This window comes from Vidua chalybeata, chromosome 4 (genome assembly GCF_026979565.1).
Source record: "Vidua chalybeata isolate OUT-0048 chromosome 4, bVidCha1 merged haplotype, whole genome shotgun sequence".
NCBI lineage: Eukaryota > Metazoa > Chordata > Aves > Passeriformes > Viduidae > Vidua > Vidua chalybeata.
Window position 1 is genome coordinate 46,065,188 of NC_071533.1, and position 22,699 is coordinate 46,087,886.

General features: G+C 36.9%; 1 protein-coding gene across 2 annotated transcripts in view; it reads right to left on the reverse strand.

Annotated features, from left to right (window-relative positions):
• KLHL2 (kelch like family member 2) overlaps positions 1–22,699 on the reverse strand; it is a 53,411-nt gene that overhangs the window by 14,600 nt on the left and 16,112 nt on the right. For both annotated transcript variants that reach the window (XR_008430550.1, XM_053940921.1), the window contains exon 5: positions 4,435–4,597. Coding sequence is in view for 1 of the 2 variants with exons in the window: in XM_053940921.1 (XP_053796896.1) it covers positions 4,435–4,597 (163 nt within the window). In the remaining variant the exon portion in view is untranslated. The remainder of the gene's footprint in view (positions 1–4,434; positions 4,598–22,699) is intronic.

The following is a 22,699-nucleotide window of genomic DNA, read 5'->3' on the forward strand; positions in this document are numbered from 1 at the left end:
TGTAAAATCTCAAATTATCTTATTTATTGCATTATGGAACATACTTCTTTCTTTATGAACATCTCTTAGAGAAGCAAAGAGAGAACTAACCATATGGAAGTTTCCATGAGAGAATAAAATAATTATTTTTCCCAAATCAGAATTTTCCACACAGTACGCAACTTTGACAAATTTGTACTGGAATTCTGCCCTATTTCTTGCCTCTTTACCCAGAAATTGAAGCCAGCTGGCTCTAGAGTCTGGCAGCCTGGAAACAAGCTGGCTTAGGACCTGCAGAGGCTTGGCTTCTAAATTCCCACTTCCTAAGCAAGTGGAGTCCTACTTCTTTATTATCAAGACTAAACTCTGTCTTAAAAAAAAAAATCCATTTTAGGACGTTTCTAAAATATCTGTTCCAATTGCATTTGTAAAACAGATTTTCACAATTTTGCAACTGAGTCAGTTTCTATCTGAATAGCTAAAGACCGGTCCTTGTCTGCCCTGTGCCAGTAGGTGGGACAAATGAAAAGGAATTCTTTAACAACACGAAAGGGGCTAGTAACAAAAATGTCTGGAAATACAATTAAAAAATGCCAGCATGGAGAGCACAGAAAGAAAATAAGAGCTGTAAATGTACCATATTTTAATATTTGTTTTTCTGAGTCTAGAGCTATGTATACATGCACATGGAGCAAAAAGCACTTGACACCTCTTCTATCCAAAAGGCACACAAGTCTGCCTATACAGATATTGACATTAACTTTATATTTTTCAATTACATAGGAAGGAAAGCTACATCTGAAACCTGCAAAGGATATTTTATGCTTTAAATATTTATGGATTAATTCACAATGCCACATTGAGATTTTTTTGGCTTGGGACAAAAGGCCTTTGCTATTGGCCTATTTTAAGGCACTGGTCAAACAGGAACCCCAGCTTTGTTGCAGAGAGATAGACATGAGCTCTGCCAGTTGGAGAACCAACAAAAGCTAAAACTATAAAATCACATTTTTTTAAAAAAATTTGATTTATTTGTCAATTTTATACTTAAATAACTCTTTTTTAGAACACCATGAAATTCACAACAGCCAAGGCAACAGCAGCATAGCAACAGACGTTGCTACTGAGAATAGAATCATAGGAATGATTCTGACAACTCCATCCTTTCCATGCCAGGCATATGGATGTACACAAGAACAGTCCACAGAAGACATGCACGCTTTCAAGTCTTGCCAGGGCTCAAGTTTTACACTAAGAGCACCAGAATCAAGAATGCTGTTATCCCAAATACAATGCAGCATTCCCTGCATCACAAAACACACTAGGATTCCCTAACAAAAGAATCTTCAACATCTCAGCACAGTGCTGAAAGCCAAAAACATTCACTGTGCCAAGCCTCAAAGGACACCTCTGTCACAGGTCTCCCAAAGTTTCCAATGCCTGTACTGCCCTATGCAGTGGGTGAAACATATTATTATTCTTTGTTTAAAACCAAGAAATGTATCAGGACATAAGCACTGAGCTAGGGTCTCTCTAGTCCAAGATGGCACAGCCCTCTTCATTAAAAGGCTTTACCAATTTATCTTCAGGTTGTACATAACATTACAACACCCAAATAAGCACCGCCTTCTCGGGAAAAACTGTTATTTTGTGAACATCCTCTAACACTATGTAAGACATAGCCCAGACCAAAACTGAGGACATAATAGCAGTGCTCATGCCACATACTCTTCCTAGGAATCCTCACAAAAGAAGGATGAGAGGCCTCAGCTGTATACAGTCTCTGACTGTGCCAGTGTAACAAGACCCAGAGCAGGATTGCTTGCTGGAACATCATGAGGACAGGTGGCATCTCCAAGTTCAATTGCAACAGAAGCTAATTCCATGTAACCTGTACCAATTGTCCACTATTTTCAGATCAGAGGTGCATATAAATGACTCTCCTCTAAATCTTGTTCTCTGCTGCAAAGGACCAACTCACCACAGGAATATGAAGCTCCAAATTTAATGGAAGTTGCATTTTTATTCCCACTGGAAGGAAGTTCTAGAGTTTCACTTTTCTAGTAACTTCTGATCCATTGGCATCCATTTGTTTTTATATTATCATTCTCGCTGCTTTTTTCAATCTAATAATCCTTTTCTGTACTCATTCTAATTTCTGGAGCCTTAATCCCAAAATGTGTGCTCTGAGAGTTAAGCTGCCTGTGATACAAAGCTTAACTCTGAAATGGCACAGCCATGTATTTTTGACTCAGACTTTTGAGAAATTTTTTTACAGTTGTAAGAAAGCTGGGACAAAGTACAAAGAGCCATTTGAGATAAGAGCAGGGGGAAAAAAGAAGCATTGATGGCTGAGATACAGGCAGTAAGTAGCCTGAAAATTCAAGAGCAAAAACATTGACCTGAAAAGGTATAGAACTATATAAAAGGAAATCAGGGAGTCAGCAGACAGAAATTCAGCAAGACTGATGATCAACCAATTCCAAGGAGAAATGAAGGCCAACACTTCCTCCCTGGATCCTTTTATCAGGAGTACTGAGCATTCTGGTGCTCAGTCTAGTATCTTGCATGTCCCAACCAGGACCAACAAATAGCTTCCCTCCTCTTTTCACTTGGCTATGTTCTGCTTGCAGGCACTCTCTGTGCACAGCAAAGGATGCCTGAACAAAATGACCCAGCAAGGAGAGTTAACAGGTGGACACAATTCCCGTGCTCTTAAAACACATTTAACCAATACTGCACTCAAGGTCTTGCATGGGGTCTTACAGTTTTTATTTCTAGAAAGTAATCTCTACAAATACTAACTTCAACTACTAAACAGAAAAAGATTGTTTAGAAGTAACTGAAGTAGTTTAGAGGCTTAGTTTAAAAGTAACTAAGGCCCAGTCAGTCAGAACAGAAGTTGGAAAAAATAATTTAAAACTCAGAATTAAGCAACAGCTGTATCAAAACATGCTCCCTAAAACATTAAATATCTGAACATTAACTGTAGTTAATAAATGTGTATCTTGCTTCCTAATTAAAAAATGTAATAGTTTTTTTGATTTAATAATGTATTACTCAAAGACAAAAGGATTTAATTAAAACTTTTTGCATAGACATGTAAATAGAAATATCACAAAGTCATTCAGTCACGTACACATCACAACTTCGTAAGGTAGGCATTACAAAAGCTGGTACTTTCAAAAACAATCTGAAAAGCTTTTGAATTTTTAAAATTCATATATCAATCATTCTTGATAGAAATACTATAATCTCCTGTGAGTTAAAAAAAAAAATCTATATCACAAATCAGCATTTCTAGGAATGAAGACAACTGAAAGTATTCATCAAAGTCCTTGCCTTTCTGAGGTCTAAATTTATTCAAGGTAATAAAAAGCCTACTATTTGGACCTGAGTTGAAGCACTTAGTGCTCTATTTCAGGAAAATCTTCAATTTTAACTCTGTACTAATTGTTAATTATGCTAATCGGTCACTGTACATTTAAGGAAAGTTATGAAAAGCAATGCAGTCATACTTATTTTTTTCTACAGCCTTATCAGGACATTTAATTTTTAATTCTCTTTTTTTTTTTATTGCTCTTGATCTAAGCCTGACAGTGCTAGGAGGAGGAAGGTAGAGCAGAGAGGGGACCTGACTATGCATTCCGACTATACACAGCATATTTATGTCAAGGATAAGAACCCCATAGACAGAGCAAATACTCAGTAGGAGTTGAGCTGGCAGCTTGTCATACAGACCAGCAGTACTCCAAGAATACGATGACAATAAGGGAAGCTTTTGGGGTGAATTTGACAGAAATGGAAGGTAGTTTGGTTACGGAGGAAAGATAAGGCTAGTACCAAGCATGAAAGACAAATGAAACACAAGATTCAAGTGGATGATAGGTACCCTTTATAGTAAGAAATTTCAGGTCTTTGGCTGGATGAGCAGGATTTTCAGAAGATAAGTTGGTTACATAATACCCTGTATTATGTACACAAAAATACAGAAAAAAAGATTCCAGAGTCTTTATACTCTGTATATTGTTGCCCTTGCTTCTTCACTAGTGCAGTGCAATGCACCCCTCTTCCCAATGCCTTTTTCTTATTTCTTCCCCCATGTAATTCCTACATACTTTGACTTGTAGTAGTTGTCAGAATTTTAATTCTTCTTTCCCGATTTCCTCCCCTAAGTGACGGTGCAAGATTTGAAGCAGGAAGCTAGCTTCTTTCTGGATTAGAAATGGCTTGGACCCTGCAGAGTCAGAATATTCTCTGAAGATGCTGCTCCATTCAGCTTAAATATAACTGTGACCCAGCCAGCACATCTTATTTCTTTCAAAGGCATTCAGATCAAACGCAGTTTTCATCAGGAGATAGATGTCTGCAATACCCTGGATAAAACTTGGGTTCCTCTGGAACCCACCCACACTGACACATATCAAGCTTTGTGCTCCACTAATGATAGCTTGCCTGCATATGTGTTGGCCTTGCTCAGGAGATCTGTGCATGCATGCATGTCAGCAAAAGCACGAATCCCCAGGCAGTTGATAGGATGAAGCTGAGATTCCAAAAATTCACAGCAAGTTCTTTTCACATCCTGCAGTTGCAAGAGACCAGCTGCTGGGAGCAGTACCTGAAAGGAGAAGAAAGAGCTGGTTAATGTCCCAATTCAATTCTGATATTATATAAGAACATTGGCAATATTAAGAAAACAAAATAAACCACTAAAAAACCAAGACTAAAACACAGAGGAAGATTTCAGCATCGTGCAACTGAGGAAGTTAAAACACAGCACGAGCATGATTTTGCCTCCCTACAGATACCATTTAGAATAACAAGCAACATCTCTACCATTGTGTTCACTGGGGAAGTCATTCCACAAACTGTAACTCACACTTTATTTAAACTCTTCCCAATATTCATTCACAAACTCCCTTCTTGCATTTCCCAGCATTTCATAATTACATCTCATTTCCAAGCCTTCAGTGTTGGATATTTTTAAAAGAAAGTTTTCTAGACCATGGTAGAATATGTCAATCTTATTTGCAGGCAAGCACTGGACACTGTACCATTTTTTTGTTACCATCAAAAATAAGCAACTTTATTCAAGAGATTCCAGTAAGGACAGAATTCAGCTTCCCCAGAAGTCTGTGACCATCTTGGCAGAATAATAATTCAAGATTGTCTGGCATTCAATATAGACAGGAAAAATGAAGGATCATACATTTAACAAGAGTTTGGTTTGAATAGCAACTGTTAATAAAAGAGAAATGAAGAAAAGACACAAATGTGATTGCACTGAGATACACAGACTATTGCTAAGCAAAATGCTTAAAAATTAATTTAAATCTTAGGTAATTCATGAAAATATTTAGTAAGTCTAGCAAAGTAAGTGGAAGAGATGTAATAAACATAAAACTCAGTGTCACACAATTCCGAACAACTTTAGTAAGCTTAAAGATTATTAATTACAAGGTTGAAAGAGTACAGTGAAATAATTTTATTTTAGCATATGTTTATGTAAATGTTAAGATAATATCACTAATACAATTTAAATTGTATTAGTAAAAGACTGTAAAGAACACAGTATGATTAATTATAACAGTGAGTAGATAAATTTATTTGATAGTTAATTCTATAAGATATAATCATTAACTTACATAGCAAAAATCAATGCCAGAAATCCACTACAAGTATTTATTTACACAACTTGTCGCACTGAAGCAAACATTTCATACCTGCTCATAAATTCAGTAAGTAATTTAAGGACAGTCCTAGATAATTTTAGGCATATTATCAGTATAGTTGAGCAAATAATTCTGAGAGTAATCCTTGACTGCATAAATGGATCCAGTAGAAAAATATGTAAAATCATCATCAAATCAGAATACAAAGTGGAACCGTGAAATTTGAGAATGGTATGGAGAAAATAATTTAATATTTGTATTCACAGTTACCCTGGCATACTTATATGAACAGGAATGTTAAAAGAACCAGATTACTCTTCATTATGGGAAATTTACAGCAGTCTGAGATCAGTGTAACTAAACTTGCAAAGTAAGATTTCAATACATTTTAGTCATCAGAAAACAAAACGTTCAAGTCTAAACGTATTTTATATTCTGCTGCTAAAAAGGAAAAGAGAAGCAAAGTGCATCAAATTCATCGTGTTGAATTACACAGTGGGCTTTGGTTACTAGGCAACAAGAGCTGTGATAACATCTAGCTATTTTCATTTGTACCTATAGAAGTGTTGGTCTGAAAGCCGTAACAACCTGCATTCAAAAACACAGTTCCAGCACAGTCAGATTTACTCTGCTGAAGCCAGGGACAGACCTAAAGAGGTAAAAAATACCAAAACAGCCCAAACTCCTCACAAATCCATCAGAAAAAAAAAAAAAAAAAAAGGAAAATGAAAAAAAAAACTACTTTAAAACTGCAGTACAGATTAAGTTTAACTGCTGCTGACTCTAAACTGGTCAGTTATAGCTCAGATCTGTTCCAAAAATAGCCAGTAGAGGGTATCATAGCTTTCCTTTAAATATCAAAAATACTGTAATGCGCATACTGCTTTGTACTGCAAGAAATGCAGAGGTGAAAAAAAATCTCCGATTTCTCGTTCTATGAAAATATATTCTCAACGTGGAAAATTTTTTTAATAATCAAAGAAAACTGAACAGATTATTACTACAGATGGCAAATAAGAAATTAGGTATTCTCTTCCTTTGTGTCATAATTGTGGTGATGAATCTCGGAATGACTGTTAGATTTCCTAGAGCAAATGATTTAACCCTTACGAGCCTATGAAGACTCTGCCTTGGTTATTTCCTTTTGGTTCTCCTTCCTGCAGTGACATGCCTATTCCCAAAGCACTGTGCACTCATCATGCCAAATACATCTTTCCAACCCCACTGAGAAAAAAAGGACTATGACCAAGTGGAGGTATTTGTTTTAAAATCCACCTGCAATGTCACCTGCATAATCAGGAGGGATCTACTTAAGGCCACGGAACTTGGGTCCATGCTTTCACTGGAGTAAATTCAAGCCCTTCACAACTCAACTAGATCATCAACCTGTAAATGAGGCTGCTGCAGGAGTACGTCAGGGGCTGAGGGTACTAACGATGCCCGCAGCTTTTCTCTTTCCTGTTTTTTCCTGACAGCATTATGACTCTGTTCATCTTTGTGCAGCTGGACACATTCACCTCATGTGACCAAAACACATGTTGAGCTTGGAAGTGAGGCAGGCACCTCTCCAGGTGCTCACAGGCCCATCAGCTCACCAGGAACACATTTACAACAGCCCCAAAGAGATACAGGCTGCCTGAGTGATGAACAAACCTCTACAAGGAAAGAAGGCTCAGAAGAGATGGGCAAGGGTGATGAACTTGGGAAAGAAATACAAGAATGGGTATCTAGTGGCATAAAATCAAATTTATCTCCACATAAAGGGGACTGGAGAGTGCCTTTTCCTTTAGGTGTATGGCTGTACCAGTAAGTCATCAGGTTATGCAAACAGCCTTTTTTAAAATAATTACATTCTCCCCCAGCTAAGCCAGGCCAGCAGGGGGAGAAGTACGTACGTGACATGGTTCAGTCTCACAAAAAGCATAAAACTGAAAAAGCAACAGAAGGAGCTCTCAAGAGAGCCACAGGCTTGAGAGGGCTTTAGCCCACAGATTCCTTCCTGGTGAACTGGAGATGCTCACCATCCTGACAGTGGGCATATGTAGATCAGTAATGGGAATCGCTTTTGCATAGTGATGCAAATGTGTATTTCAACTGCTGTGTCATGCTTGTGTTGCGATTTCGGTATATTGCAGTATGTCTCTACTAAATCAAACCATAACACTATGTAGTACCAAGTATCTTCAAAACAGCAAATTTCATGGCAATCATTAAATGCCCCTCAAGGACTATCCAGAAGAAACTGGTCAGAGCAGCTGCCCTGAAGTGCCTCCATACCAGACAAGGGTGCTCATCCCACCTGAGGGCTGCTCAGTGACCTGACAGGCACAGCCCCTTGATTGGTACCACTTCTTGAACACACAAGGTTTCAGTGGCTGCCCTGCTAGTTGAGAATGGGGGAACAAATCCAGTGGAAAGAGCCATCAGGATGATCAGAGGGCTGGAGCATTTGATACTACAAGGAAAAGCTAAGAAAACCGAGTTTGTTCAGCCATTAAAGAAAAAAAGGGAGACCTTATTATAGTCCACAGCTACTTAATGTGAGGGTAGAGAAGAGTGAGCCAGACTGTTCTTGAAGATGCATAGCCATAGGACAAGGAAAAGTACAAACATAGGAAAATCTGACTGGAAAAAAAGGAGTTAGGTTGATTTTTCTGTTTCATGTTATGTTTTGTTGGGTATTTATTAAGTGAGGCTGGTTAAGCCCCAGAACAGGTTGTCCCAGCCAGCTGCAGAATCTCCATACCTGGCAGATATTAAAAATTCAGGGACCAGTCCTCTCAACATACTTTTAAAAAGCTCAATAAAAAGTAAAATTTAAATTGATTAATGCTTTCTGCCTGTTAATTTAAATCAATTTGATCCAGTAACTTTATATCTATCCAAGCTGTCCTCTTTGCATTCCTTTTTGTACCATGAGGTTCTCCTAGACAGACCATATTGTGATACCTGACATATGAAGATGCTTAAGACAATATTTTCTTCTCTAATACTTTCAAATTTCTTCTAATCATCTTTAAATTTCTGCCAGGAATATTTGCTCAATTCAAATTGATACCCACCAAAACCACATTAAGATCAGTATAATGTCAGTAGGAAAATAGTGACAGATCATATTGCAGGTTATGAAAATGAGATCCCACAACATAAACAAACCCAAAATTTCTCAAAACACTGAAGCACTTTTCAAGCAAATAAGCCAATAAAAATCAGAGCAGTGTATGCCAAGAGAACTGAATAATGTACTGTCTAAAATAGAAAAAATCCATATTTTATTGCATGGAAAGGAAAGAAAACAGATCTGAGACATTAGGAAAGATACTAATTGAGGAAAGCAGATGCATGAGAATCCAAACACACTACAATACAACATAGAAGCTCACAGAAGAGTAAGTTATCTACTTGCTAATCACAGATATTGCATATTTTCAGTTACAAGATTAACATAACATAACATAACATTAACATAACAGCAGTTATGTTAATGCTGGTAACAAAGAAATCTTGAGGAAATAGATTAAGGTTTAACATTTACTTTTAAGTTTTAAATAACTATTTCAGCAAACTAAGCTCCTTCATTTGCTGTTTACATTATCATAACACAGGAAGAAGGAAATTAACATAGTGGTCCTAAATATAAGCCAAATGATCTCATTTTTTTTTATTCTCATCTACATGCATCTGTGCCATAATTAAAACTGTGGTTTGTAACTGAAGTATAGTCTAAATTCTAGTGAAATCATTCAGCACAGCATTGAAATTATGCTATTTGGGAGTATGCATACAAAAACACTAAAATAGACACAAATATTTTAAGGCATCTGTGGGATAAAATGCGGAAGTTTCAATTTTGGAAAATTCAGCCCTGCTTGAATTTCTGCATGAACAATATGTGCATGTTAAACACAGTGTTCCACTGTTCAAATACAAAAATAAGAGGCTGCACTGGAATTAAAGATGTACATGAGCTGCAAGTTTAGAACATGATGTCATGTAGCCTCTGAAGTATACCTTCTGGATATCTTAAGGCTATTCCTCAAGGAATTAAGGCTAATATCCTCAAGGTTATTGCACAATGAAGACATGGGTGTATTAATTTTTCCTTTAGCTTAATGAACCCCATGCAAATAAAAATCAGGTGCAGGTGGCAGTTTCACAGCATCACAGGAAGGAATCAGATCATGAAACAGTCCTATTACTTCACATTCTCCTTTTAAATAGATACAAATTGGTAGAGAACCACTTCAGTAGAAAATGATTGAATAATCATGAAAATATAGTATTTTAAATTATTGACATGATCTAAAAAATACTAAGCAGCTTCCAGCTTGGAAATCAGTGTGACAGATTAAAATGGAGGATAAGGAAAAAGTAAGTGTTTTACATATATGCTTTTTAACTTGCATCATAATCTGTACTTAAGAGCCTATTTCAGTTAATGACATGCGATTGATAGGAAGCGACCGATTTGCTCAAAAAGCAGCTTTTGAAGAGGCAGCACCTTAGAAGATTAGTCTGAATGAACTACTAATTATTAATAAAAACGTTAGGTACAGGGTTTTCTATTGTTTTCTTGGAGATTTTTTGAAAGGGGTCGCTGTGGAAGTTTTGGGAGTGATTTGGGATGCAGTTAGTGGTTGCTGAAGTGCAGAAACAAGATTCATTAAGGAAATGAAATTACAGAAGAGTAATTTATTTAAGTAATACACTATAATGAGGGGTATCCATCTAGTCTACAAGGGAGAATCATGCAGTCTTGCTTGGCTTCAGGGTTCTCCTACATCTTCTCTACCAGAACAATGCCTTAACCACCACATGAAAGTGCATTTTGGCATAAGCTTTCACACAACAGAGACAGATTGATTTCCTAGTCTGATGGCTATTTTTGTTAACAGTCAGAAGCTTAGCCTTTCATATCCTTTTCTTCTCTTAAAACATACTGGCAATAGAAATGAAACATTCTCTCACTTGGAGTAAAACATCATGAACCTAAAATAATTTTAGTTAAAGTTTTAGATTTTTCTTTCAGTGAAAAAAATGGTAGACATTTTGATTTTATGGGAACAAGGCTCTTGATTTGAAGTTTGGCCACTGAATTTAAGTATGTGTATAGCAAGTAATCTAAAATGAAAGCTCAGAATCCTTCATAGTACTTTAATTAATTCAGTGTTTAGATTACACAGCTGCATAAAAGCACCATCATATTTTCTTAGGGACAGCATAATTTAAACAAGACTAACTCAAGTCTGAACAAAGCTACTTCTGATAATATGTCATTCAGGAACTGGACAATTTGTTCTTTAATTATGGCACCAGAAGTGCTACACAGTCAAATCATATACATAGCTACCCTGCAAAAGGATTAGAAGAAGCTGAAAAGATTAAGTTGGCAGGATAACATAACTCACACTACATGGTCTGCTTTCTTCCTGTAAAGGCTGACCCACATAAAGAATCGCTGCATCAGCTGATGCTCTGAGCTTTCAGAGAGTTCAGCCATGGCACTGAACTGCTGCAACTCAGCCTCCAGCACCACACCACCCTCAGCTCAGACCCCACTGACACATACAATCACTTTGGGTATACCAAAGATCACAATGAGAGAAATGTTTTCAAATGACTGCCTAAAACAGAAGATGTAACGGGTTGACAAAAAACTAAAAATGTTCATTTGCTGTTTCCTGAAGTATACAAAAAACCTTTGAAGATGTGGGGAGAGGGGAAGGAAGGAATTGTTGGTTTGCTGGGGTTTTTTGTACATTATGGACTGACATGTGACAAACAAGGTTTGTTCTCCTAGTATAATTGAGCATTTTCTGGCAATTTAAAAGAGAGGGCTTGAAAGGCCACTTGCAAAATCCTAAACCTGGGCAGGAAACAAACAGCAGCATAACTGGGATAGTAGATTGTGAACCTTTGCTTGCTCTATTATTTCATTCTCTAGTACAGAAGATGCATCTATACTACCAAGTCTTAAAGTAATACAAAACCAAGAACTAAGGGCAACAGAAATAGCATGAAGTAGAAATTATTTCTGTGCATGGTGCTTATCTTCAATCCAAAATTATGTCAAGATTAACATCTAATATGCAGTAAATGGTCCTTCACTGGACTCAAAACACATTTGATTACTTCAAGCTTTTACCATAATTATGTTTTTGTAGTTTATTAAGATAATCTTTTACTTATCATTCAGTTTCCTACAACAGACCATAATTATATTCTGGAAATGTCACAGAGGATTTCCACAGGAAAAAAAGCATTAGGCTTAGTGACAAATTTCATAAATGCTTTAATCTATGTTGTGCTTAAAAAATTCAGGTAAGTAGAGCCAAAATTCCCAAAGTAAATAGCATCTACAGCTTCCCATTTGATTTTTCTTTGCAGATGCACAGAAATTTAAAGCACATTTCATGATTTAAAGCACAACCAATATCAAGAAAACAGAAACATTTCCAAGGAAGCCTTCATGCTTCCAAAATTTCATCTTTCATGTCGCAGCATATCCTGAACCTACTTGCAAGTAAGAGAGGTCAACCATGGAGTCTCTTTAAGTGACTTAATTTACTCATAATAAGCACCTTGAATTTTACAGGGACAAGCACATGTGCATTCATTTGAGCAAACGACCTCTGCACTTTAAGTTGGCAAGGGCTACTTTTCAGGTTTTGCCATAGGTAGCTTTATGGTCATACAAAGAAAGAAAGACATGGATGCTCACAGTAAAGGTCGTAGCTGAGACAAAAGTAGCTGCTTTCACCCAACTTGACTAGAAGCATCTCTAGCAGTGCCTAGCAGTGTGATGATTTTAAAGACTCAGTGGACTCACACAAACTTTCAGTCTGAGAAGGCAGTTTACACACCTTCATTATTAATGTTTAGCTAAAGGGCAATCACATCTTAGCAAGGCAAGATGAAGGCACCAGGTTTTAGAATCACAAAACCTGTGATACCAGTCCTGATTACTTCTGCTCTACCCAATGGTCATCATATCTGATACTCTTTCTTTTTTCCTTTTTTTTTCTTCTTTTTTAAAAAATCATAGAATGGCCTGGGTTGAAAGGGACCTTTAAGATCACCTAGTTCCAACCCCCCTGCTATAGGCAGGGGCACCTTCTATTAGACCCAGTTGCACAGAACCTCATCCAACCCAGCCTTAAACACTTTCAGGGATGGGGCAGCCACAAATTCTCTGGACAAATAGTCTATTCAAGTCTGTAAACTCTTTTAGGCCACACCATACTTAGAGGCTGTTGCTGTAATTCCTGTCAATGGAATCCCAATCCCAGCTGGCCAATAAAACAAAGAGTTAAAAATATCTTCCCAGCTAGTCTAGAACTTGACAGGTTTCCAGAAGAGTGTTTATATAATCGGTAAAATCCAGGCCTTCTAAAAAGAAAAACCAACACTTCTCCCTAGTCAACTGCACGAGAAAGAAAGAAATCTCAATTTCCTCCTACAGAAGGAAATGGCAAAATTTTTGCCTTTGTTAGAACAGTTTTTGTATAGCTCTGCTACAACCAGCTAAGGATCTCCTCCAGTCTGGGTCACACGGGAAGCAATTTTGGCATCTAGTTCAAGACAGAATCTGTTATGTCCTCCACCCTGCCCCAGTATGTGGTTAAACCCAGTATTTACTGAAATGAAGCTTCACAGCACTGCTCTACTTCCACCAGCACCATCCCTGGATAAGGGGAAAAGGAAACCTAGGATGGAGAAGATTAGAACGGGTCAACTCAACCCAGAGCTGGACCTCATATGGTCTCACCTAACTAGGGAGGTAAACCTTAAGAGGTGAAAATACCTGCTTTGAAATACTATCTAATCTTTGCTTTGCTAATGATTTGAAACACAGTCTATCTAATGGTAACACAGGTACCATTTCCAAGGTTCACAGGTAGTTATTACCAAACCAACCAACACAGCTAGAAAGCAGCACTGCTCATCTTGGGCATTCTAGACAGCTGCACTCATGCATTTTGCAGCAATGTTCTATTCATTTAGGCACTCACTTTAAACATACTAACAACTATGTAGATGTACATATATGTTTTTGTGCACTTCTCTTTAGGTATTCTAAAGAAAAGCTTGTTATCTTTCAGCATAAATTAGTAACTCACCCTTTTACCCTTTACAAGTGTATGTAGAGTCTTTGAAACAAATAGACACTGGAAGAAAAATAAGAGTCCTATTTTAGTCAACTCACAGTCAACCTAGAAAAGGCCTGAATTCCCTTCCTCTCAAATGATAGCTTTTCCATGGCTTTAATAGCTTTAAGCCTTTGCCCAAAGCATGCTATTCCTGTCATATTTTGGACCATCCAACAGTGTTCCAGTTGATAATGCAGATTTCTAAAATGACATACAGGTACTGCTGTGCCATTTTTAATGCTCCATTTTAAAGCCACTATTTTACAATAGCGGTTTTTCTAAGGTGACTTCAGTATGTTATTCTATACTAGGAAAAGTTGTTAACGTAAAACATAGCAATATGTAGGAGTAATTCAATTTTTTTTTCTTTTCATGCATTACTTTACACTTTCCAACATTAATTTTGGTCTGTGATCACGATAGCCTGACATCTAGCTTAGCTAGAAAGCAGTGAGATTTTCTAATTTTTGTCTGATCTTGAAAAAAGTACTTAAACCAGTTTATCACCTACATATTTTGCTACCTGCTTTCCAAAACTAAAGGAAATAGGTCCCTTGGAAGCCTGTGACACATTACAATCACTTTGATACAGCAAAACCCAACTATTTACTCCTATTTGTTCCTTTCCTCCCTAGGGATTTTTTATCTATTTATTGCTCATCATGTGACAGTTTAGGAGGGACTATAACTAACTTGACTTTCAAAAGCCTTTGATATGGTTATTTCTGGACCACTCTAAGAATTATAGGAGGTTTTTAGTAGTTATGCACAACTCATAAATAGAATTCTGAAACATATGAGAAGTTTGAACTTTCCTTATCTCACCTGCCACTAACAAAAACCAAACCCTGGATATAATGTCTCTATAAAGTATCTATAATGCTCAGGATCACTAATGACATTGTGGTGATTTACTAAAGTATGAGCTGAAATTCCAAGGAATAGCCAGCTACAGAACATAACATTTTCATAGTCTCAGCCACCTCAGTTCAAAAATTACTTTTATATGGGTACACACAAATATATCTATAAAATCCTATTTGCTCTAGTGATTGGATGTTTTTAATCATTTGCTTTTGTACTTCATCTTTTGACCCTCTCTCTAAGCCTATCCTTGATATGTAAGAGGATGCACCTTGCACAGTCTGTTGGCATAACTGGGACTTTCTACCTTAATTCATTTTTGGCACCTTTCTCGTGCATGGCTCTGACAGCCCACACGCTCTCCTAAATCACTCATTTAAGAAACAATATGCAGGAAATGAATAGATGTTATATTTAGAGCTGAAGTGCTGAGTAAAAGTGTTTTATTCTTTTTATCATTTAAATGAAACATGCCTGTTTAAATCCCTCGGTGACTTCCCATTCACCTCCCACAGTAATCAGAATCACATGCTTCTGAAGTGCAGGATTACAGATCAGTATCTCTTCTGTAACACACTCCTGCCTCAACCCCACTTCTCTCTCACCCCATCACCTCCTCCAAGAGTTTCTGATTCATTTCTTGGCTCTTGCTTAGACCATGGTGACATAGCCAAGCTACAAACTTCTTTACTGCCTTTGCTCACAAGTCTCTTCCAAATAAGCAGAAACAAGTGGTTTCATAAACCTCAACCCACATTCTCCCTCCCACAAAAAAAAAAAAAAAAAACAACAAATCAAAACCAAAACACAAAAACCAGAACACCCAAACATCTTCTGAAGGTACAGAGATTTTACGACAGGGGAAATCTGTGATTCAGTCCACAAGACAACAGTCTCTCTCTGGTAGAAGTATGACTCTCTGCCTCCTACACACACTGGCACTTGATAGTCCAAGACAGTCTTTTACAGTCTTTGGACAATTTTAATTCGCTTCTCATACCTTTTGATCCACATTTTAGATTAATTTTCTCTCTGGTGCTCATTCTCCGTTCTGTTTCTCCTTTATGTATTTCTCTTTGGCACCTACAAGTCGATGCACAACAGCTCAAATGTCCATTCATATTTTCATTCTTACAAGGCTCATTTGGCCTTGAGTCAGCCCTTCTGCCGACTCAATTTTCTTTATGAAAAAAAAAAATTTAAAAGAATCATTTGGAGGACAGAGAGAAATAGCAGTAAGATATCTTCAGAAGGGAAAGAAAAAAAAGGCAGGAACATAAAAATGTGAATACCTCAGGAGAGAGTATTTGCTGTATATGTGCAACATCTGCTTCTCCTGATTCTGGTGGTCCTGCCACCATTTGTTCCTCTGCCTTTTCCACAGCTACAGACAGAGCAATTGCTTTCTCTGCAAACTCCTTTTGCTACTTATCTTACGAACGTCACCGTCCTCTATAATCCAGGAGAGGACATGGGAAAGAATTTTATCCCTAAATAAAGTAGTATGAATTGTATTTATTCAGTTTGTCTTAACAATACAAAAGATATCGAATAGATATGTCCAAGACACTCTTTAGGAAGACAGCCCAGCTCAAGAGAGAATTGAGACACCAGGCGAGTGTTTCTGCCTGCACTGATCCGTGGGGCTGGCAGTGTACACTGTACACATGTGACTGTGCATGCACCTACTGCAAAGGCATGCTCAGCCTCACTGCTGGGCTGCAGCTTGAAGATATGGAGCTGCAGCCACCTAGTTGTTATCAGGCTACCAGTTTCAGCAACCCTTAATGCTTTCCTCACGCTGAGCACACAGTGTGATTTCCTCCTGTCACATACCACCAAGCAAGCCAGATCAGAAACGGAAATCCTTTAAGAGAGCATCAAATGTCTATCAAATAACCATGAGGCTTTGGAATACATCTTCAGCCACATCAAAAACCCAGTTGCTCAGTTAGAAACAAACATAGGGGAGTGACAATATAGCAACCATAGCGATTCTGCAGTGCACATAATAATGTGCCCCCAATAACCAGGCAGTTCTACTTTGCACATACATAATAGCTAAAATCACAAAAGATATGCTATGAAAAAATAGAGAAAAATACATTTTAAATGCACTTAAAAATTGTCAGAGAACAAAATATTAAATTTTCCAGCAAAGCTGTTTGCTTAGTATTTAGGTCAGCAGCTCTTAGGTGAAGCTTCATTTAAAGTGCAAATTAATGAAGCTTATATTTGTAATAAAATACTCCTGTAAAAAGATCATGCTCCTCTTTTATCTTCCCTCCTACACTCATTCTCCTGACAAGCAGGCACATATAAGCAAATGAAGAATGCCTATGAGGATTATTTCAGTGGAAAAAATGAGATCATTTACTGTTGCCTGACATGTCTTACAATGCATATAAATTCAAGGAGTGTGCCACTGTCTCTCCTCCAGCTATGCCACATATCAGTTGTACCCTCATATTATTAAAATCCTCAAAGCTGTTGTCATAAATACAAAAGTAGGTCAAAAGGAGGTAACCAGATGGTTGCTTGAAGCCTTAAGTATAAAATACATACAATAGCAAAACACAGTGGTAGTCTTTCAGCACACAACCAAAGAGCACACTATAAGGCTGTTTAGTTCAGCATTAAGTTCTTGCCCAGTAAGACCTAAACATGTTTCTATGAATAGGGTTTGAATGAAACTCATGTCAGCTTGGATTTAAGTATCTCTCTGCAGTGTTAGCAAGCCCCTAATATTATTAGAACTGTGCTGTCATAAAAGAACAAAAGTGAAAGTTTGGATTACCATGTAGTTTCAACACACATCAGAATTTAAAAACATCAGTTAATCCTGTTTTAATCATAAACTCATTAGGATGAGCCAGTTTCATAAAGCATTTTAACCTGAGTGACTCTGAATACAACTTCAGACTTCACCAAAGCTTTCATAATTTAGTATCTATGCCACACTGCCAAAATGGAGATGAGCAGAAAGGCCAAAGGCTTGTTTATTTTTAAAGCTCTATAAGATGATCCAATAAAGAATTCCATCTCCTCCTGAAGCTTTAATAACATCTGTGTCAGGGAAATAAGATCACCAACCATCAATAGTTTTTGACACTCTAATAGCTCGATACATAAAACATTCTTTGAAAAAGAAAATACTTTCAAGAACTTGTGCAGCTGCCTGAAACCTATTAAGAAAGAAAGAAGTGAGTTTATGGACAGAACATTTTAGGTTTTCATGAAGGCAAAGCAAAAAGTGAGAGCAAAATGAAACATGATGGTGGAAATATGGTGGTTTCAAGATTAATCTGAGTCTGGAAAAAGCCAGGATATGGAAGATAAGGGAACCAAAGCCCATGACAAATTTTTTCATTATCTCAGAAACAAGCAGGATTGTAACCTGTCACCACAGGGCTCAATAATTAGCACCTTACTCATTATATCTTGAAGGCAGGAAGCCAAATCTGTCCAAAATTTTATAGGAGATTATTTGGGAATCAGAATTCAGTATCAACTCAGAAAAATAAAACTACATGAATAGCTTAAAAGACAGCGGTACAGTTTTAATGAAGATTTGGCCTATCAGTCTGTCTAAAAGAATATGTGCTGCACTGGGAAATTTTTTTCCGAGACTTCCTGGCAGGTTAAATTTAAGCCACAGGAAACAGAAATTCACAGATTTCACCTCTAAAGATACTATCAACAAACTTTACATTAAAGTCAAAGCTATTTTCATATTTTGAAAAAATCTGCTGTGGCTATTGACAGGGAAATCAGTGCAATATTACTTCATTTTTTTAGGAACAGTAAAAGAAACAACTTACACTAATTTACTTCAAAAGCGTTATCTCTAGAAAGAAAAAAAAAACCACAACAAAATAATTATCACTGTTATCTCCAATAGGATTGGTATTATCTGACTTTAGCAATAAATCAGCTCAGAGGAATACTCACGTGGTCCAATACTCCTAACATGCATCTAATATGTAAGCAGCCATGTACTGCAGGAAAGACTTTGGAAGCGAAACCAAGATGCAGTCACTGTCTAGGCACTGTGGAGATGCAAGAGGAAATCTGTACAAAGAACCAGCGGGGACAGGACAGGGACAGCCATAATGACAACTCACTGGCCTAAAACATACCTCAAAATTCTATTCAATTAATAAATACAATAGGGATGATTTTAATCAGGAAACTGTGGTTAGTAAATAGAGGCAAATGCAAGTAAATAAAAGGCCTTTATGAACAACCAGTCAGCAAACTTCAGAGATGCCAACCTGATTAGCCTGTGGTACAGCAGTAACAGTTTTATCAAGTTACTTGCATCTGCTAGAATGCTGTGACTGCTTCTAGCTAGAAAAACTGCTATCATGACCCATGCTCTCATCACCAAACTGCACTGTCTAGAATATCATCTTCTATTTGAAAACCACTCAGCAATTGCTGCTAATTTAGAATAAACTCTTCTTTAGGAGCCCTGCATTTCAGTAGAGTGCACGACTGGGGACGTACTGGACCTGTATTAAGTGCCTGTTGGTCTCTTGGTGACATGCAAGGTTTTAATCGTGACCAGTAGGGATGTAATTGCCTAGATCCAGCCTACCAGCACCCACTCTTCTCAAAATATACTTCTATTTAAGCTGTTTCACTTTCCCTGATTACCAAGAGCTTTTTTATGAAGAGGTAGCTAGAGGCACATCTATCAATGCATCAAGACTAGACTTATTCCCTTCCTGCCCTTTTTAGGTTTCTAAGTGTGGCATTTTTTTCCACATATCTCTGTCTTAGGTTCTCTGAAGGAATACCTTCTCTGAAGGAAAGCCAATTCCCATAGAAGCAATTTCAGCATTACCTTCTCTCGAACCAGTTTCATATATAAAGTATGTATTTTATATTTGAAACAGAACCTACTGCATTATAAGAGTCAGTGAAAGCTTCACAAGATTCAGTTCAGTTGAATAAATATTTCTTTTATCTCTTCCACCCACTTACACAGCAGCAGGCATACTTCCAGGACACAGAATGCATGTCTCTGTTCAAGCACTGAATTCAATTCCCTCCTCTTACAATGCCTAATCACACATTTGAAAAGAACCTTTGTAAAGTCAGCCTTGGATTCTAAAAAGGAAAAATCTACCCCAATTAACACAGAAAACTTCCAATATTCATAAAGAAAATATACCCCTTTGGATAGGCTCCTTTGAAAGAGGGGAACATCTTTTTGATCCAATAAGGGAAAATGGAAGTTCTGTAGTGTTCGAAGGTATACCTTATTGACAGGCCTCACAAACTCCTGAAAAACATTCCAAGTTAGATATCTAAAGCCAAACTAGTTCCAAAATATGCTTTATGCTCTTCACACATCACAGTATATAAGTTAACTGATATAAAGACAGTTTAGTCATCTGTTCATATACACAAAACACTTGTTTTCAAAGATAAAGCTTGACAAGTATCACAATATTACTAGAAGTACTTTGACTCTCAGCTGAGATATAAAGTTAGTATGGCTCTGAAGATTGCTGGAATATAAGCTCTATCAATTTGATCATGTATGTGCTCAAAGACTGTGGCAAATATTAAGTAAAGAGATCAGTCTTATAAACTGGCTTATATTAAGTCATTCTGTATTTTCTTTAAGCTAAAAGCACACACAACTAGCTGCTGTTGTTCAGCTGAAGTGCAACAGTAAGTTGTTAAAATGGATATTCCATCATGATCTTGAACTCTCTTTTTAATTAAACTCCTATGAACTGGTGTACCAGACCCTTAGTAGAAAGGGTACTGAAGGAGAGAATCTGAGACTATCGTGAGACAGAGATGTGAAGAAAAAAACAACTCCATTACCAAATCTGACATTCTGGTAATACACGTTTCAGAACAAACTGGTAGCCCCTAAACTATTATTTCACATCCTACCCACATAAAACTGCATGGGGTTCATCATAAGCACACCAATTCTAAGTACAATACAACAGTTTATTCTGAATATTTTTTATCTGATTTTATTCTAATGCTTAGCAGAAGAGCAAATAAGGAATGTTTCATGCTGCACAGAATTTTATTTTTGCCTTTAAACTAGTATCCAGTGAAAATTAGGCACAGTAAACGCAGACCTTATGTTTGCATGGACTTCATCTTATTGATCATACATAGTTCTACTACATTTTATTGACATTAATATCTACTCCTTGCTGGTTTGTTGGGGATTTTTGTCCTCCTCGACATACACATGTCTGTACTGTTCATTATTTTGCATTTTATTTTGTGCAATGCTCTCTTCTACATTTTTTTTCAGTTTTAAAATGATGTGTACCTATCTTGCTTCTCTCCTGCCCTTCCACCCCTAAACTAGATATAATTTTACAAGATTTTCAGCAGGTTATTTTTTTCTGTTATTGGTGAATTTTAAAATAGAATTCAACATTTCTCAAAAATGAAAATAATTAATTTCTTTACATTTTTTAAATTAAAATCGATTATAACATGTGGTTGTACTCTGGAAATAGACTTGCAAATTAGCATCTCTTCCTAACAGAAAATTCCTGGTGTGAACCTGAAGTCTTGCCCACTAAGCTTACTGAAAGACATGCTACTATTATTAAATTAAATAACAACTTCCACTGGTTGCAGTTTCAGTTCATTAGAAGTATTATGCTAATAAGCATAAATGCTTAAAACAACAAATCCCTCAAAATGGCTTTTACCAAAATGAAGAGGTGCCACAATTTATTTCTCCCACTGTTTGATGACTACTTTCATGTTCTCATTCTTTCTCTACCAGCACAAACATATAGTGACTACTAGAATCAATGTCATGTTACTGGAAAATCGATGACATAAAGAATCAAACACTGTATTTTTTATTCACAATATAGTAGTTTCACTCTTGTCTGTAGTAACAAGGCCTTAATGGACCAATTTGGCCATTGCATGTTAAATATGTAGATATAGGTAAAATGAAAGAGTCTAGAAGAGCAAGAAGAATGGTAAAAGATTTAGAAACTACTATCTCCAAAGAATAGTCTGTGATGTTTAGCCTAAAGAAAAAAATTAAAGTATATGAATAAGAACAGTCACTCAGTATATGAGATTATTGCAGCAAAACAGCAACAAGTTGTTTTACAAGATGACAGAAGGAAGTACCATTAAATAGTTTAATACAGACCAGGAACATTTAAGTCAGATACTACCTACCTTTTGAAGCAGAAAAACTATTAAATCAACTGGAATAAACCACCTAAGGATAATTATCCAGTTTCCATTGTTAGATTAAATATGCTCTGCCAAGTCTAGATACATTCAGTCACTGTTTCACTTCACAGAGCTCAGTAGTAATTATTTTTTATGCTATTCCCTGTAACATCATATTCCTTCTTCTTTGTGCTTCTTTAACATACCCTCAGTCCAACTTATGGCATGACCCAATGCTTGTGGGTCATGCCACAAATAGAGTTCAGAAGCTGACCACCTTAAAAAGCACACATCTATTTTCTTAAACTGTGGGATTTCTCTGGGTTTTGGTATGAGGCACAGGCTCATTTTCAACCTTTAAGATTTTTCAGTATTTTAACAACCCTGCAACTGATCAGCTAGAGGTGATGACGTGCAGCAGGAATAGTCAAAGCCCATACTACCAAACATGGTACTGTAGAATGTCTACCTTAGTAAATAGCTGGGACAACATTAGGATCTTCTTTTTTGAGGATTTATTGGGGAAATCAGCTGCTTTTTCGGACCTAGTTTTGACGGCACTTTAAATCAAATGTGCTGTCAACTCTTATGCCCACACCCAATGACACCATACAAATAGAAGCATCTCCGTTGTACTTTTTATGGCAATCTGTGTGAACAGTAAGAGTTACAAAGAAAAAAAGCATACATATTACTGTTCATAACATGCTTATTACTCTGCAAACATTGTTCTTGAATAATTTCAGAAAATGAGAAGAAAAAATTATACTTCTTGAAAACAACCCTATTCAGGATTCTGGACTTCATGTTTGTTGTACCTAACAAAATTCTTTAAAGGAAAAA